Source organism: Eschrichtius robustus, chromosome 5 (assembly GCF_028021215.1).
Source record: "Eschrichtius robustus isolate mEscRob2 chromosome 5, mEscRob2.pri, whole genome shotgun sequence".
NCBI classification, from domain to species: domain Eukaryota; kingdom Metazoa; phylum Chordata; class Mammalia; order Artiodactyla; family Eschrichtiidae; genus Eschrichtius; species Eschrichtius robustus.
The window spans coordinates 18,738,739-18,757,166 of record NC_090828.1 but is presented as its reverse complement, the minus strand read 5'-3'; the positions used below and the strand labels follow the sequence as shown (position 1 = coordinate 18,757,166).

Genomic DNA, 18,428 nt, shown 5'->3' with positions numbered 1-18,428 from the left:
ACTGCAGGCCCTTCCCTGGTGCCCATCTCTAGTTCTGGGGATTTTTCCATTAGACACAGGGCTGGTCTGTCCCCTGAGCCTGGAGGAGAATGGCAGCTCCTTGTTTACATAATTGATAGAACCATGGTAAACAGCCCCCATCACAGGGTCAGCCACAGTACCAATGACGAGGTCTAGCAGCCAATCCAAGCTAAAGAGGCCCCGCTGCCATGGTGACAGGGATGGAGACCAGTGTCTTTGAAAGGGGTGAAGGGCTGGAGCACCTCTGAAGTGCAGGCTGCCTCCGGATGGAGCCCAGCTAGGAGCTTCCCAGCAATGTTGCCATGATCTTAGTCCAAGGTACCAACAGATCTCCCCTGGATAACTCAATAGTCCCAAACAGGTCTACTTGTTTCTACTGTTGTCTGTTTCATAATCTATTTTCTTTTTTTAATAAATTTATTTAGTTTTGGCTGCGTTGGGTTTTTGTTGCTGCACGTGGGTTTTCTCTAGTTGCGGCGAGCAGGGGCTACTCTTCGTTGCGGTGCGTGGGCTTCTCATTGTGGTGGCTTCTCTTGTTGCGGAGCACGGACTCTAGAGCGGAGGCTCAGTAGTTGTGGCGCATGGGCTTCGTTGCTACACGGCATGTGGGATCTTTCTGGACCAGGGCTCGAACCCGTGTCCCCTGCATTGGCAGGTGGATTCTTAACCACTGCGCCGCCAGGGAAGCCCTCATAATCTATTTTCCATCAACATCAGTGTGTCTTAGAAAATGCTTATATTTTCCTATTCCTTTCCTTTAAAAAAAAAATCCCGTGTTGGAGAATTCCCTGGCGGTCCAGTTGTTAAGCCGCTCAGCGTGGCCAAAAAAAAAAAAAAAAAAAAAAAATCCCATGATGATTTCCCAGTGCACTTCGAATAAAACCCAAATGCTGTCTGTAGATTATAAGCCTTGAGTGGTCTTGGGCCTCGTCCCAAGCTCATCATGCTGTCTGTTGCCCTAAGAGCCCTACCATCACACCTAAGGGCAATTGCATTTGCCGTTCTCCCTGCCTGTGGGACTCTTCCTCCAGATCTCCCCCTAGCTGTTTCCTTGTGTCATTTAGGTCAAAGTTCAAATAGTCACCTCCTCAGACTGTCCTTAGTGTGAATTGGTCTGAGTTGTGAAGCAGCCCAACCTCTACTGGGGTCCTTGCGAGGAAGGGTAGGGGCAGTGGAAGGGGAAGGCTGGGACCTGGGCTAGTCCTGCTCCACTCAGTTTCTCAGCTGTAAAGATAGATGGGTACCTACTTGGTGGGAGGTTTCCTATCTGAGCTCCAAAGAACTCAAGGGTCCCAAGGAGATGCCTGAAAACCTTGCTCAGGGGATTTCCTCAACACCACAGAGGAGAGAAAGGGGGAGGCTGAATGCGAGGGGCTCTGGGGACTCTCCCATTTAAGAACTAAGGACAAAAGCCTAATGTATATACACATAATGTATATGGGTGGATGGGCGAGGGGAAGATTAGGGTCATGTCATACTCAAGATTTTCTTAGAAAAACAGAGCCTGTATATATATCTATGTATATATAGAGAGAGAGATATACACATCTATCTATACATATATATATATTTTTTTAAGTTAGAAAATCTCTGAAGTAGATTTCTGCAGGCACTTCAAGCTCTGTGCCTATGCTTGATCTTACAGAACCCCATGCCGCTAGAGGCCCGCAGCCCCTGCATCCCACCGTTGCTGAGACATGTGTAAAGGTGTCTGTGAGACAGAGAAGGTGGGTGCGCCCTCTAGTGGGAAAAGGAAGAATCCCCCTTAGAATCCAGCCGCCACTGGCAGGCATTTTTTCATACCAATACATTGCCTTTAATCCTCACAGCAACCCCCGAGGGTTGCCATGACTACCATACCCATTTCAGAGCTGTGGAAGAAGGGACTTGAAGACTTTAGATAATGGGTCCAAGGTCACAGCTGGGCAGCGGCAGAACCAGGATTGGGCTGGCTCTGTCTGTACTGAAAGCCCTGTTCTTTCCCATCCTCCAGGCCCTCTCTTCCAGAAGGCTCTCCGTTAGGTTCAGTGGAGTCCTATCATTCCTTATCAGCCAACATCTATCCCCTCCTTCACCCTGCCTCCCTCTTTAAACAGGCTCTTGGTGGGCTCAACCTTCCTAGACAAGGCCAGGCCCTCACCTGCAGCAAGACCTTGCGAGGGATGGTCATCTCTTGGTTTAGGACCTCTGAAACCACTTCAGTGTTGCTCCCAGTTCACCTTGGTCACTGGGCTCTGAGGGGAGGCAAGGCAGGAGTCAAGGGTGAAGAGACAATGGTGAAAGAACTCAAAGGGAAAGAGAGGAGGCCCAAATGAAGGATTTCAAAATCCCTGAGGGAATCTCACCGTAGGGAACAACAGCAAATAGGAGCTGTGCTTCCCAGTCTCCTCCCTTTGCAGACATCGCTAATGGATCACGGGGTTGCTTCTGGCTGAAATCAGACAGGCCCTCTCTTCACTCTATTCACTGGATTTCTGACAGCTCCTACTTACAGCCCTAACACTTATTCCCTTTCCAGCTGCTCTGTCTACCAGATATGTGTAGTGCACAGGCCTCACACATCTTAGCCTGGTGGTTTTGGTGAGAAAGGCTGCCTGCCCATCCCTTGAGCAGGTCTCTGGGGCATGGAGGCTGGGCATGTGCTCCATCTTCTGAGTCTTCACATCTTGAATGACATCATGGTGGAAGGATGGAATGAGTTGACACTTGGGACAGTTTGATGGGCCCATCCCAGAAGCCAGAGTGTGATTAGAATTTCCACTTTCCCCAAAGTGCATAGGGACCACAGGGCATTGGAGGTATCCAGAGTACAGGAGTTTGTCTTCTGCCAACCTCAGCAGTTGAGTCCTGTTCTTGGAAACTTAATTAAACTTGACAAGCTTCAGTTTTCTCATCCATGAAATGATTAACCTCATAGGGTTGTTGAGAGAATGACAGGAGATAATGCATGTAGGTTTCTTAGCACAGTGCTTGGCATGTAATAAGTGATCAAATGGGAATTTAATAATGATGCTGTTGTGAGAATCAAATGAGGCTAAGGATGGAAAGAATGCCTTGAAAGCACTAAGGCATTACTTTCACATTAGACACTATGGTTATTAGTAGTAGTAATTCAAACTCAAAGCAGATCTCTCTTCTGAACCCTGCAACCATGAAACTCTGCTTCCAGGAAGGGTCGGACACTTTTTCTTAAGAAATCATTGCCCACTCTCCACCCGCATCTTTCATGTCTTCTATTTGCCATACACTTGGAGCTGCCCAATCCCCCAGTTCAGAGTCCAGGATATATGGAGGTGGGTGGAGAGGTTCTGGCTGGGGACCCCATGATTCCTGGTTCAGGAGCACTTGGACAGCACCAGGGGGTTGGGCTAGTCCCGAGGAGATGGATGCTGGCCTCTTCCAGGGACTTCTAGTCACCTCTACTATGCTCCTCTAAAGAATCCAGGTAAGAGCAGCTCCCCTATGAAGGTTGGGAGACCACCACCCCTGTCTCGCCCAGGGTCTTGGCAGGTGAGGCTCCAGAGATGGGTATGATGAGAAGTCTGGGGAAGGAGCTTTTAATGTCAATTTGGGAGTCCCTCCCTACCCCTATAGCTGACAGGTCCAGCCTCCCTCCTCCAGCTCTTCCAGTCTCTTCTTGAGGCACCAGCTGCTGGGGCACACCTTGCCAGTATTAGAAGGTCCGGTTGATGACCTCTTGGAGGGGCCTGGTCGGCCACACCTCCAGCTGGCTCTGTCCCTCTACGGGCACAAGAACGGCATCAGCGTGGATCTTGGCCAGAAGCCTTCCAAAGGTCCCGGTTGCACAGGAGAAGCACCCTCTCCATCATCACTCCCAGATCATCCCCCCTCCCCATTATCTTTTCTCTGTTAGCTCTTCACATTCACCCTTTGCCTCTTCATCCTCTGGGTCTCACTCACCCTTGGCACAGACTTGCAGGGAAGAGCAGAGTCTTTGGGCAATAGGCTGCCTGTGGACCTGTGGACAGACAGGTGAGCAGAGCCTCAAAGGACTACAAAAACTGAATGGACAAACAGGTGGACAGGCTAGGCATAGGGGAAGAAATTCATCTGCTTCCTGGGAGGAGAGCTGGAAAGAGTTCTGGAATCCTTGGAAGAATAAAGCATGGAACCTGGTTTCAGGCAGGTAGGATGGGCGAGTCCAGGTTCTTTTCCTGAAAGCCACAGTATATCCAGCTGCACAATGTGGGGCATGAGCTTTCTACTACAGACCCTCTTCAATCCAGGTAGATGGGGTGGGGTGGAGGAGAATCCAATATTTTTTTTATCCTGAATCTCTCTCCTCCTCCAGTTCACAAGCAGATTCTAACATTGATGCAAAAAGGTGAAGACCCAATTAAGAGACAAATAACCCAATTTTAAAATGGGGAAATAAAGTGTCCATCAACAGATGAATAGACAAAGAAGATGTGGCACACATATACAATGGAATATTACTCAGCCATAAAAAGAAACGAAATTGAGTTATTTGTAGTGAGGTGGATGGACCTAGAGTCTGTCATAAAGAGTGAAGTAAGTCAGAAAGAGAAAAACAAATACTGTATGCTAACACATATATATCGAATATTTAAAAAAAATCGTTCTGAAGTACCTAGGGGCAGGACAGGAATAAAGACGCAGACGTAGAGAATGGACTTGAGGACACGGCAGGGGGAAGGGTAAGCTGGGATGGAGTGAAAGAGTAGCATTGACATATATACACTACCAAATGTAAAACAGATAGCTAGTGGGAAGCAGCTGCATAGCACAGGGAGATCAGCTCGGTGCTTTGTGACTACCTAGAGGGGTGGGATAGGGAGGGTGGGAGGGAGGTGCAAGAGGGAGGGGATATGGGGATATATGTATACATATAACTCATTCACTTTGTTATACAGCAGAAACTAACACAAAATTGTAAAGCAATTATACTCCAATAAAGATGTTAAAAAAAAAATCCAATGAGTTACCACTACACACTCAACAGAGTGGCTAAAATTAAAGAGACTGACAATACCAAGTATTGGTGAGGGTGTAGAGCAACTGGAACTCTCATACATTTCTGGTGGGTGTGTAAAATGGCATAGCCACTTTGTAAAATTGTTTGGCAGTTTCTTATAAAAACAAGCATGCATCTACCCTATAACCCACCAATTCTATTCCTAGGTATATATCCAAGAATAATGAGTATTTGTCCACAAATATATAAGAATGTGCATAAGAGCTTTCTTCATCATAGCCAAACAGTGGAAGCAACCCAAATACCATCAGTAAGAGAATGGATAAGGAAACCATGGTATATAAAGGAATAATATTCAGCAATAAAATGAAAAAAAAAAAACAAACTACTTCCACATGCAACCACATAGATAAATCTCAAAAACACTATGTTGATCAAAAGAAGCCAGACAAGTTGAAAAATAAAAAAGGAATCCGAGAATCTGGACCAAAAAAGAGTATATATGGTTCCATATGTGAAATCTGTGGAATTCAAAAACAGACAAATCTATAGTAATGTTTTGTCAATCTTCTGTATCCTTTTGTTTTAGGTGTGTCTCTTGTAAACAGCTATAATTTTTTTTATCGAGTCTGACAATCTTTGTATTTTAACTAAAATAGTCCACTTATTTTTTATGTAACAACTTCGAGATATAATTAGTCCACTTATTAATGTTATAACTAGAGATATTTGGGTTTCAGTCTACCACCTTAAGTGATTTCAATTGCTTCACCTCTTCTTTTTTTTCTCATTTCTCCTTTTGGATTGAATTTTTAAAATTTGTTCCCACATTTTTACTATAAAAATGTTCAAACATACAAAAAATTCGAAAAAATATAGTACAATGAACACCCACAGTCTCTCCACCTACAGTCAATACTTTTTGACCTATTTTACTATTTTATCAACTCATTTTACTATTTTATATCACACACAAATATATACATAATATGGTTTTGCTGAACCATTTGAAGCGAAGTTGCAGAATAGACCGATCACTTTTTATTATCTTATTTCCCTCACTCAATTATTTTGAAGTTATATTCATTTCCTAGGGCTGCTGTAGCAAAGTACCACAAACTGGTTGACTTAACACACAGAAATTTGTTCTCTTATAGTTCTGGAGACTTAGGAGTCTGAAATCCTGGTGTTGGCAGGGCCATGTTCCCTCTGAAGCCTGTTGGGTAATCCTTCCTTGCCTCTTCCTAGCTTCGTGTGGTTTGCTGTCAATGTTTGACATTCCTTGACTTGTATATGCAATACCCTGATCCTTCATTTTCACATGGCACTGTCCCTGTGTCTCCACATCTTCTTCCCTCTATGCATGTCTGACTCTGTGTCCAAATTTCCCCTTTTCATAAGGACACAGTCCTATTGGATGAGGGTCCACTATAATGGCCTCATCTTAACTTGATCATCAGCAAAGACCCTATTTCCAAATAACATCACATTGACAGGTACTGTGGGTTAGGATTTCAATATCTTTTGGGGGACACAATTCAACTCCTAATAGAAGCTGTAGACTCAAATTCTTTTAGTGGCTTTCTTAAAAAATACAATACGTATCCTTGACTTCATAGGATAGTATTCATTGATTCCTTCACTCTCTTCCTGGACATTACAAGAAACGTAGCACACTTTAACCAGTTTATCTCTCCTGAGTTTTGCGCTATTGTGGTCATACAGTTTAATCATATATATTTTAAACCCCACATACAATATTATTGTTTTATGCATCATATTGTTTTTAAAAACTTAAATGGTCATATTTACATAAAAATTAATTTTCGTATTGGTATCCAAAAATTTGGAAAGACACCAGTTAGCACAATTATTTTGATAGAAGAGTTTATAAGCAGACATTGACTTTTCCTATTTTGATTTTTTTCAGTAATAATTGTTTCTTGGTAATTGTTAACAATTAAGTAACACCAGTGGCTGCTAAGTGAAGTGGATGATGCAGGGAGATGCTGAAGCCCGGACTCTGTCCTTCTCTTGGCAGTGCCTGGGAGAGATGGGGAGGGATTGGGGGAGAGAAACAGCCTGGGCTGCCCAGGGCGGCTCTGGGGGTATCTAATGCTGAGCACCCAGACCTCAGAGGGCTGAGCTGGGCTCCTGAACTACTCTGGGAAGGGAAGGACCGGGGCTGGCAGAAGAAGTGACCTTCCCATAGTGAACCTACCATCTCCGCCCACTCAGGCATGAGCTTAAAAAAGAGAAAAGAGAATTGAAATCAGGCCTCCATCAGGCTCCCAGGATTTGCAGCCTCCTCTACCTGTACCCCAACTTCCCCGTCTGTTCTGGTTCCAGAGGTTTAAGCCGGCTGAACGCCCACGCCTCCAATCTCCAAAGAAGCACAACAGAATGAGTTTGAGTGAAAAATCCACTTTAATCATCCCGCTTCAGCTCAGCTGAGAACTTCCCCTCTCAAGTGCAAGAGAAGTCTTTCCAAGAGGCCTCAATCCACGAGGAGGTTATGGCTCAGAGAAGGGAAAAGTTCAAAGAAGCCCTAAAATAGTAGGCAACATGGAATTTGAGATTAGTAGAGACCAGATGGGGGTGCCCCACTGCTCACCGTCCACCAACATGGCCCCAGCTAGAGAGGAAGGCATAGTTGCCTCACGCACACTTGACAACTGCCCCAGGCTTCCCATCCCTGGTCCCCTCTCTGACATTTCATTATCCTCTGGGGGCTGATCAGGGCCCCTGTGCCTTGAGAAGAATGGGGACCCTTCTTTTCCTACATGGTAGCACCAAGACAACCAGCCCCATGACGTAGGCCAGCCACTTAGTGATGGTGATGTTGCCCCAGCAACCAATCCAGGCACTAGATGGGGAAGGAGCCCAGTTGCCATGGTGATGGGTGGGGTGGGAGTCACCTTGAAGAGAGTGAGGGTCTGGAGTACTCCTGTGGTGCAGGCTGTCTCCCGGATGGAGTGCATGGCCAGTTGGGGGCTGCCTAAATCCAGCACCCGCAGCCCCAGCCGAGAAGCCAAGATGGGTCCAATGGTGGTCCCGCAGGGCGAGTCATTCCGGACCATGAGATCCTGGGGAGAGGAGGAGAGGTTCATGAGCAACATGAGGTGTGTGTTTATTAAGGCCCAGGAGGAAGTCACCTTAGAACTGCAGGGCTGAAAGGGGTCTGGTACATCGTCCACTTCGACCTCCTCGGCGGGTGAATGTGACCAGCATAAAATCACAAAGCCAACACTAAATGGCAGGCCCAAAGGACAGCAGATTCTGAATTGGTCCCATTCTCTGCATCTGCATTACCACCACCCTCGTCCAGCTACCATCATATTGCCTCCCACGTAATCCATTCCCCACATGTTGGGCAGAGGGATTTAAAAAATATGTGTATCCTTTACGTCACCTTGTTCCTTAACATGCACCCCTCCCTACCCACACACAAAGAAAAATCACTCAGTAATCTTAGTGGTTTTAAATACATGGCTATTGGCATTTTTAAACTATTTTATTTGTATTCTGGTAAAAAAATAAATAAGAAAATCATAATATGATGTTAGACATCAAGATTTTCCACATAAGGGAAAAGAGAATTACAAAACCAAATAAAGTAAGTAATAACTATTCTTTCTTAAAAAATGAGAATCACAGTATTAACTCATGTTTTTTAAAATACATATATTTTTTCCTAGCCACGTCCATAGAAATGGCTCCAAAGCATTTCCCCGCCCCCAATAACAATGAACACTCATGGTGCCGGACTTCGGTCTCTAACATCAGTATCCATCAAAAGCTACCAAGTCTGGGGAGAGAAATGAACAAGATGAGCCTGCAATTTCTTATTGTGCCAAAATGCAAGACAACTTTCCAGAGTCATGACAAAGGCCACAGGAGTTATGTTGAAAGGGCTCCCACTGGTCAAAGTCATGACAATTTGAGCATGAAATAACATGATTACAGTGGACCAGGTTCACACTGAACCAACGAAACTGAACCAATGAAAATCTATGATTCTACATAATGATCATCAAAAAAGGAAAAGAAAAAAAAAAAATCCTTGTATTTGCCAGCGTTTGAGGCAGCCATTAAAACACCTCACCTTGAAAAGTGGTTATTTAAGGGAAAGAATAACATTTGTCCTGTCTTTCCAGGAGGAACCATACTTCACAATAACCAAATGGCCCTACTTGATGGGGGAAAGTTCTACTTCACAGAAGAATGACAGCTAATAAACGTAAAAGGAATAAAAGAATGGGGGGGCATTTTTCAGTAAACTCTAATGAAATTACGGATTTAGGCAAAGATTATCAATTGGTGTTAAAACCAGACACCTTTCTGGTTGATGGGGAACTCATCACTTGTACAGGTTTACTATCCAATCAAAAGAGAAAAACCTCCAGATGGTGGAGGGATTGAGGGCACCCCCCCAAATCCGGTGATCAATCTTATTATCGCTAAGAGTGAATCACCCAGATAATATGTGGATGACACAGCATGAAGAACACACCAGTCACGATGTCTTCTGGCCACAAATGTCTAACTTGAATCCACCGAGCCTTTAGATATGAATTCTAGATTATAGGAGATACAGGGGCTAGAGGCACAAGCTCAATGATGCCAAGAGGAAGCAAATCCAGGAAGGAAATTACAAAGGATGACCAGCCTGGTTTCTTCAAGTCAATGTTATTTAAAGAAAAAGAAAAAAAGAAAAAGGAGGCGGTGCAGCTTTGCTAGATTAGCAACCAGATATAACCTGTGGTCCTGAACTGGAAACTAAAGTGGGACAAACAACTGTAAAGAATGTTTTGGGGGGCTTCCCTGGTGGCGCAGTGGTTGGGAGTCCGCCTGCCAATGCAGGGGACACAGGTTCGAGCCCTGGTCCGGGAAGATCCCACATGCCACGGAGCAACTAAGCCTGTGTGCCACGGCTACTGAGCCTGCGCTCTAGAGCTTGTGAGTCACGACTGCTGAGCCCGTGTGCCACAACTGCTGAGGCCCGCATGCCTAGAGCTTGTGCTCTGCAGCAGGAGAGGCCACCGCAATGAGAAGCCCACACACCACAACCAAGAGTAGCCCCCGCTCACCGCAACTAGAGAAAGCCCGCAAGCAGCAACGAAGACCCAACACAGCCAAAAATAAATAAATAAATTAAAAAAAAAAAAAAAAAAAAGAATGTTTTGGGGAAAACTGGGGAGAATTGAAAATGATCTGTACATTAAATGAGATATAAATTTACTGAAACAAAAATTCACTGAAATGGATAAAAGTGAAAAAATAAAGCAAAAGATATATCTAAATATCTAAGAGTGAAAAAATAAAGCGAAAGATGTATCTAAAATGATTTCATTTTTTAAAAGATGTGTTAAGTATATACATAGAAAAAAATCTGGAAGAATATACACAAATCTCTGGGGATTGTTTTATTTTCTCATTTCCATTTATATTTTCTAAAGTATACATGTCCTGCTTCTGCTGTAAGCCATTAAAGAAAAATCCCCTAACATCTTCCTACTGCCTTGGAAGAAAATCCAAACACCCTTCCACAGCCTAGGAGGCCCTGCATGACTGGCCTGGGCAGGCTTCTCCCCCATCCCCCTGCTGCTCTCACCCTGGCTCCACCACTCTGGCTCTGGCTCCTCCTCGTAGACCAAGCTCACTCCTGTGCCCCTGGGAGCTTTTGCCCTTGTCCCCTCTGGCAGGGATGCTATTCGCTCCTAGCTGCCTTGTTCTCAATACTTAGGTCTCAGCTCAAGTGTCACCTCCTCAGAGAGGCCTTCCACAGAATGGAACAGCTCAGCTCTACAAGGGGGGCGTGGCACTGTGCAGCAGAGAGAGCCCTAGGCTGGGGATCAGGATTGCAGGGTCCTAGGCCTGACTCACCAGGACCTGCCTGCTATGTCTGTCACTGGACCACCTGAGCCCCAGTCCCTGACATATGTATTATCCTAACATGTGTATTATATATTGCATATCTCTCTCTCTCATTCTCTTCGACTAGATGTGCCATTGACGATGAGTTCCAGGTTTCTTGGCCCTGAACTTCTCTAATGGAAGTCGCCAGGGTGTGTAAGAGAGACACAGAGGAGCTGGGAGTGCTGGGTAGGGAAAAGGCAGGACTAACCCACTATGTGCCATGAGCACACTGTACCTTGAATTCCATTTTACAGGTGTGGAAACTGGAAATCAAGGCGTATTAGGAGTCGAGTCCAAGGTCACAGACCAGCACCATGGCAGAACCAGCACTGATTCCAGCTCTGCCTATATCCAAACCCCAATGCTCCTCACTCTACTGAGACACCCCCTTACTAAAGACTATCTACAAGGCTTCCCTCATTGGGGAGCTATCTGCTTGTGCCCCCCCACTCCCTCCACCACCCCTTCCCAGGTAGGGCCCACCCTCACCTGCAGGGGCACCCCGACATTGCTGGCCACCTCTCGGATCAGGGCCTCTGAAACCGCATTTGAGGCGTAGCGTTGCTTGCTGTTCACCTTGATCACAGGGCCCTGGGGAGAGCAAAACCAGGAGTCAAGAGTGAGGCAGAGATGGGTGAGAGGCCCAGAGGGAACAAGATTAGGGCCCGGAACCAGCCAGGCCTCCAAGTCCCTAGGGAGAAGCAGGAGCTCCTCACCTTGTGGAATAAGGGCCGGTGGTTCTCCTCATGCTTGTCCCTGTAAGAGACAGAGAAGGGACGGGGATGGCAAACAGGAGCTGGGCCTGTCAACACCCACCTCTCTCCCATAGCAGACATCACTAATGGATCACAGCATTCTCTCCCGCCCAGCCCGGCAGGACCTGAGAATCACGCTAAACACAGTGCTCCAGGCAGCCTCCAGCTACAGAGGGAGATAGATTTGCAGATAGAACCTATTTGGATTGGTTAGGCACCCGTGACTTTGACCCAGCTGAGCCTTGGAGCAGTCAAAATGAAGTCCCCTCTGAACCTCCTGGCAGAATGAGGAGGAAGGGGAAGGGGAGAGGCCGAGGCCCAGGGCTGAGCCCGAAGGCAGGTCACGCTCGGGTCTCCGGCTGTGTGAGGACTGCGTGCCTGGCACGGGAGACTCACAGGTAGTTGGGGTGCACAGCGTGGGCCATGTCTGCGCTGATCATGTAGGACTTGGGGATGGCTTCCTCAAAGGCCGTCAGGTGCTGGGGCGACGCCGAGATCCGCCGCAGCACCAGCTCCGTCAGCAGTGACTGTGCACCCTGTGCGCTCTCCGACCCCACCTGGCGATAGCAGAGGCCTGGCTCTAGGGGCCCGGGCTCGGGGGCTGGAGCTGGAGGCCAGGCAGAGGGGCCCACGACCCAGACTGGCCCAGGACCCCACTGAGTCAGTGGGTGGGGAATGTGGGCTGTTATCAGCAACCTCCCAACCCTGTGCCACCAAAAAGCTGATGGTGAGCTGGGGTCAAACTGATCCTCGGCCATTTCCGGGGCAGAAATAGCACGTTCCAGTCTACTTCCCTTCTTGGCTCCCTTCCTTCTCCGCTGACCCTCACATCTGGGGCTTAGCACAGGTGCCCCACCTAACTGGTCAATCTTCTTTCACGCGTGTGACAGAGGCTGCTACCTGTCCATGATCCCTTCCATAACAGAACACCCGGGTTGTAGCTGAGCATCGGACCGCCCAGCTAGAGATGACACTCCCAGCGTCCCCTGCAGCTAAACGTGGCTATGCCAAGTTCCAGGGAATGCAGGCAGTGATGAATGCCACCTGTGGGTCATGCCCTTAAAAGGATGGGTGGACACTGCCCCTTTGCCCTTTTCTTCCTTCCTAACTCAGTACAGACACGGCAGCAGAAGCTGGACAGCCGCCCTGGACCCTGAGATGGACACCATGTGCTTGTGGTGGCAGAGACCTGTCCTGAACTGCTAACTCTGACCTGTGCGGTTACCTGGAGAGAACTGTGCAGCTGTGCAGGCTCTTCCATGGCGTCTAAGCCTGCACCCTAACCCAAGCACACAGGGAGAGGACCCAGCCTGGGCTGAGTCCTGGGGCCACCAGGGTGAAAGGGCAGAGCCCCTGTCCTCGAGCAGTTCACCAAGTGGCACACAGAGAGACGTGGGAGGTGTGGTCACGCTAAGAGCAGATACGTGCTGATCCAGAGGGGACACCGAGTGCTGAGGAAGCACAGGCAGCGTCCCACCTGTCTTTGCAGCCTCCAGAATAGCCCTGGCTCACCGTGGCTGCTGGACACGGCTGGCTACAGAAGACTCCCCAGAGGAGACCCTCCCCAGACCCCTTCACGTACCTCTTCGTTGTCGTACAGGGCAATCATGCGCACGTGAGGATCCGCGGCCAGGGAGGCAGGGGACGCGCAGGAATCGATCAAGGCCTAGTTTGGGGAGAGAACCAGAGAATCATCCTCCCCGCTCCTCCTTCCATAACTCAGCCCACCAGCACCTCGGGGGTTCACACTCGCCGGCCTGCGTCCCACCGTCATGGCTGGAGTGAAGCGGGCTTGGGCTGTCACTGGCCTGCATCTCGCAGGGTGCTGCCTGGTGAGGGGACATGCAGGGCCCTTTACAATGGGATGGAGAAACCCCTCTCTGAGTGTTCTCCCACACACAAAGGCAGGAGGATGTGTAAGACGGAGGGGAAGAGCTGAGAATCCTGGAAAGTCAGGAGGACCACACAGATCACGTAAACTAACTGGCCTCAGTGAAGAGACTGAGGTCCAAAGAGGAGACTGTCATCCGTCAAGGTGCCGTGACTGGCTGGCCGGCTGCACAAGTGGATATGGGTCCCACGTCTGGCTCTGGTCTCAGTTACAGCCCAAAGTGTGTCTCCAGGAACAGGATGGGGCACAAAGGAGAGTATGAAAAGGACAGAGGGAGGAACAGGGATGAGACGTGAGGAAGAGAGGGAAGTAACCAGGGTAGAAAGATGGTAGGGAACATCAAGGTGACCAGGAGGAAGAGAGACCACACCACTGAGATCCCAAGGCTCAAAGACGGCTGGATGGGCTTAAGCCCGGGCTTGGCGGGGAAGGCGAGCAGGGAGCAGAGACAGAAGGATGATATTGCCGTATGGGATTCGAGAGCCTTTCCTGTGAAGCAGAGATTAACTTAAAGGAGAAGCAACAGGAGCAGGGTTAGGACAAGACACTGTGATGCCCTAAACAACCTCTCAGCCTTCCCCCTACCTCAGCCCCTGGCCCCAGGCCAGTGCAAGGATGGGGCCAAGAGGAGCGATGCTGACGCTGAAGCATTTAGGCCCCTCCCCATGGTCCACCCTGCACCAGGGGCCTTCTTACGACCCATAGGGCTTGAGGCGGTCCCCCCGCCCCAATGCTCCTGGGGGTGTCCCGGCTCCTCACCTGCAGGGCACAGAAGCAGCTGTGCAAATTATCCAGCCGAGGGGCAAAGATGAACTCCTCATAGGCACCACCCAGGACCTAGAAAGACAGGACAGTCATCCTGACCTTCATCCCTTCCCCCGGACTCACCCTCTTCTCCCAGCTCCAAAGGGCCTGTGCTTGAGCGAGTCTCCTTGGTTCCTTGTGCAACCTCTCCCAGCCCCTGGCCTAGAGCAAGCATTAGGAGCCCGCTGTGCAGAGCTGAGCAGAGAATGGAGAAGTGCCGGGCTGGAGATGAGGGACGGGAGGGTGGAGGCCCGTAGTTCATGACCAGTTCCTGTGGGACAGGAAAAGGGAGGGACTGGACAAGAAAAGAAGAAGGAAAACTAAGGAAATAAACAGAGGAGACCAGATAAGAAACAGAAACAGCGCATGTTCAAACATGGCCGAGCGTCCAAAGACATAGCAATCTCCTACTGTCGGCAACTGGGAGAGACACAAGGACAGGCTCCAGGAAGAGGAGGGCCACATCCAGGCCTCTTGTCCTTAGAGGTTTGGAGCCAGCACAGGTCAAAGTGGACAGGGACCCCTGTAGCAGAAACTTCTGGGGAATCTGTGGAAAGCTGATGCCCAAACCCCACCCTACACAGTCAAGTAGGCAAGTCTGAAGTGGGAAACCTGCCTTTTTTGAGACCCACTGCCCTGGAAGCAGAGCGGGGTGGTGTTTACTGGGAAAACAGGGATGAGAGTAATAGGGGGACTGGCAGAGGTGACGAGCGCTTGAGGGGACATGCTGGGATCCCAGAGGTCCCCACCCACGAGTGCCTGCAGCTGTTCCTCACCGCAGGCTGACTGTCCGCAAGACACAGCTCCATCTCCAAGATGTCCTCGGAGCTCAGCCCCAGATGGGCACAGAGAAGGGACATGAGCACCGAGTGGTGCCGGTCATCCTGCAGGGCAGAAGGATGCTGGGAGGAGGGTCCGCTCCTCCCTCTCTCCCCTTCTCAGAGGACCAGTCTCTTCCCCCCTGCTCACCCCTTCCCATGAGCAGGAGGCTCTTACTACAGCACTGAGAGGGCCTGGCTCAGGAGTCCCCTTCTCCAGCTCCTCCTGGACTGCTGTAGCAAGAATGGGAACCCTGTGGGGAGACACGTGAGGGGGTGTGTGTGGGGAGGACCGGAGGACACAGCAGGGCGGGACACCCCTGAGCTCAGGCATCCCGTGATGGGGAACTGCCCTGGTCCTTCAATTCCCAGCTCGCTCCCCACATGGCAGAGCTGTGAGGGCCCTTGGACATCAGCTGGGTCCCAAGAGTAGAACCTGACAGTGGCCACCGTTAGGTAGTGGTCTCCCAGGTCCCAGCGGGGCCCCTTCCATCAACTGGTGCCACACCCTACCCCTCCCAGTCACCACAGCCTCCACTCCAGTCTCACAGGTGCATCTCCATGTTGGGCCCAAAGTTCTCATTGACGTTTCGCTGCAGATGGATGGCCAGGTGCGGGATGCGAAGAATGGGCTGGCCCACGTGCACCAGCCGCTGCTCCAGCCGGCCTGAGGTAGGGCACTGTGGCCAAACAGGCGGGTCAGCCCAGGGTGCCCTCCCCCAACTGCAGTTGGTTAAATCCCCCACTTCAGCCAGACTGACCAAGGTGGTCCTCTGACCTGGACTGCCCCTACCCCCCTTCCCCGGGGTGTTCTCCACAGGTTCCCTGAAGGAAAGTGACAGTCAATCTTCAGGCAGCTGAAGCTGAGAGCCTCCCAGATCCAACTCCAGTTCCCACCTTGACAATGACACGTCCAGCCAAGGTCAGGTCACGGTCAAACCAGGTGCTCCAGATTCCACCACCATAGGTCTCCACACCAACCTGCTGGAAGCCCACCTGGCTGCGGCGAGACCGCCGTTTCACCTGAGTGGGACGATGGGGAATAAGAATGCAGCGAAGGCCACCCGACGTGATTTGGAGATGAGACAGACGGTTGACAAGCTAAGTGACAGAGAAGGGCCCCAAGTGTGGAGGAAGGGGGTGACAAGTCTTCCTCCCTGCTCACCCCCTGATGCCTCCCCTCCCCAGTACAGCCCCAGTTCCTTACCCGGAGGCAGGGGCTGTCCGTGTGGGCCCCAATGAGGCTGAAACCGTTGCCAGGAACATACTGGCCACCCACAGCAAATGCGATGATGGTAGAGGAGTTCCTGGTCAGGAAGTACTGGGGTGGCGGTTTTGAGTTGGATTAGCCAGCCAGCTGGCGCAGGACTTCGAGCCCCAGCCTAGGTTCCTGCCTCTCCCACCCCACCCTAGTACCTTGCTCTCGGGCTTGATATCCCAGCTCTCCGTTTCCTTGAGTTCATGGAAGCCAGCCTGGAGGAGGCGGTTGCGGCACTCGGCCACAGCTGTAGGGAAAGAACCCTCTCACAGCGATGGAAGCCGGTAGAACATACCGGCCACCACCTGCCTCGGCTGCCCTGGTCACTCACCGTGGAAAGGAGAGGGGCTCCGGTTCACGAACTTGAGGAGTTCCCGGGCCGCTGCTTGCACCGCCTCCTTGCGGGCCCTGCCGCTCATGGCCACCTAGCGGAGGGGGGCGCTCAGATTCCTACGAGGTCTAGGACCCCCTGATCTATCTAAGCTTCGGGAACTCTCCCAGCCAATCCCCACGAAGTGACCGCTCCAAGGCTCAGACCTCTGCTTCCGCCCCTTTCCCCACCGAGGGACGCAGATGCCGGCCCTCCAGCCAACCAACCAACCCCCAAAGTACCACAACCAGCGCTGCGCTCCCCGCCCGGCTCGTCCCAGACGGCCCGCCCCTGAATCCGAGCTTCAGCCCAGCCCCCCAAGTCCCGCCCCAAGTGCCCGACCAGCTGGAAATCCCGGTCAGTTCCCAAACTCCGAGCTCGCAATCGGGCCCCTAACTCTGGGCCGGCCTGTACCAAGCGCGCGATCCCATCCCGGAACCAAAGCCCTGTTCTCTAGGGAACACTCCACCTCGGTGTCTCGCAGGCCACCCTTTAACAACCCCAGGAAGGTAAGGTCACCCGGCGCCGGACTTTCGGTTTCGTTTAGGGTCGGGCGGAACCCCCACGTCAGCAAGCGCGCTTCTGCGCTTGGGCCTGAGCGGGCGCCTGGCCGGGTCTGCGATCGAAGTTCGTGCGGGGCGAGCGGTGGCCACCTACCTGCATGGCCTTACGCGTGGGCCTGAGTCCACTCGCACGGCCCGCCCCCACTCCCGCCGCCCTCCCCGTCCCGCCCCGCCCCGCCCCCGCCGCTCGCCCCGCCCGCCCCGCCCCCTCCACGGTGGTAGCGGGCGCCCTCTGCCGACCGGGAGGTGCTAGGACAGCCGGGAACCGCCAGCCCCCGCCCCTCCCCCGGGTCAGGGACTCCAGGTAAAAACGTCCCTGCTAGCTCACCTGGGCCGACGGGTGCTGTACAAAGTGCTCTCTCTCTCCACAGGCACCCTGGTGATAATAAAAGCAACGTGGCTAATGTTCATGGAGGGTTCACAGTAAGTTTTAGCTTTATGATAAAGCTTAATGTGCTAGCTTGTTTCATCTTCACCACTGCCCTATCAACTTAATATCTTTACTGTCCCATTTTATACGTGACCAAACCGAAATACAGAGACGAGTAACCTGTCCAAGGTGGTAAGTGGCAGAGGTGGAGTTTGGACTCAATTAATTTGATTCCCGGGGCCTGGAATAACCCACTTTCAGACTTTTACTGGGCTTTTTTCTTGGTAAATGTTACGTTACACGGGAGGTCCCTAAGCAACAGAGAAATTAATGACTTGTCCAAGATCACATAGCTGTTTGGATACATCTGGAATTTGACTCTGACATCTGTACTCTTTGCCCTTCTTAAAACGACAGAAAAAGACAAACTCCATATGTTCGTGGAGGCAATTCCCATATTCCTGTGTCAAGAGTGGTAAGTAGCAATTTAAAAAACCCAGGCAGGGACTTCCCTGGTGGCGCAGTGGTTAAGAATCCACCTGCCAATGCAGGGGACATGGGGTTGAGCCCTGGTCCGGGAAGATCCCACATGCTGCGGAGCAACTAAGCCCCTGTGCTACAACTACTGAGCCCACGCGCTACAACTACTGAAGCCCGCACGCAGCAATGAAGGCCCCACGCAGCCAAAAATAAATTAATGAA

The 18,428-nt window shown here is 50.5% G+C and overlaps 1 protein-coding gene across 2 annotated transcripts; it reads right to left on the bottom strand.

Moving 5' to 3' along the window:
• Positions 1–7,386: 7,386 nt before the first annotated feature.
• Positions 7,387–17,504, bottom strand: DNPEP (aspartyl aminopeptidase). Of its 2 annotated transcripts, none has more exons than XM_068544384.1 (15): positions 17,451–17,504; positions 16,755–16,848; positions 16,582–16,670; positions 16,373–16,486; positions 16,063–16,188; positions 15,715–15,845; positions 15,344–15,419; positions 15,124–15,231; positions 14,303–14,380; positions 13,235–13,318; positions 12,049–12,209; positions 11,614–11,653; positions 11,387–11,488; positions 7,897–8,064; positions 7,387–7,526 (listed from the first exon to the last, which is right to left on the bottom strand). In XM_068544384.1, the coding sequence occupies exons 1-15, from the start codon at positions 17,454–17,456 to the stop codon at positions 7,476–7,478; spliced, it is 1,428 nt and encodes a 475-aa protein (XP_068400485.1). In that variant the 5' UTR covers positions 17,457–17,504; the 3' UTR covers positions 7,387–7,475. The 2 variants fall into 2 exon arrangements, with proteins under 2 accessions (XP_068400485.1, XP_068400486.1); XM_068544385.1 differs by lacking the exon at positions 17,451–17,504 and adding an exon at positions 17,263–17,426.
• Between the last annotated feature and the right edge of the window lie 924 nt (positions 17,505–18,428).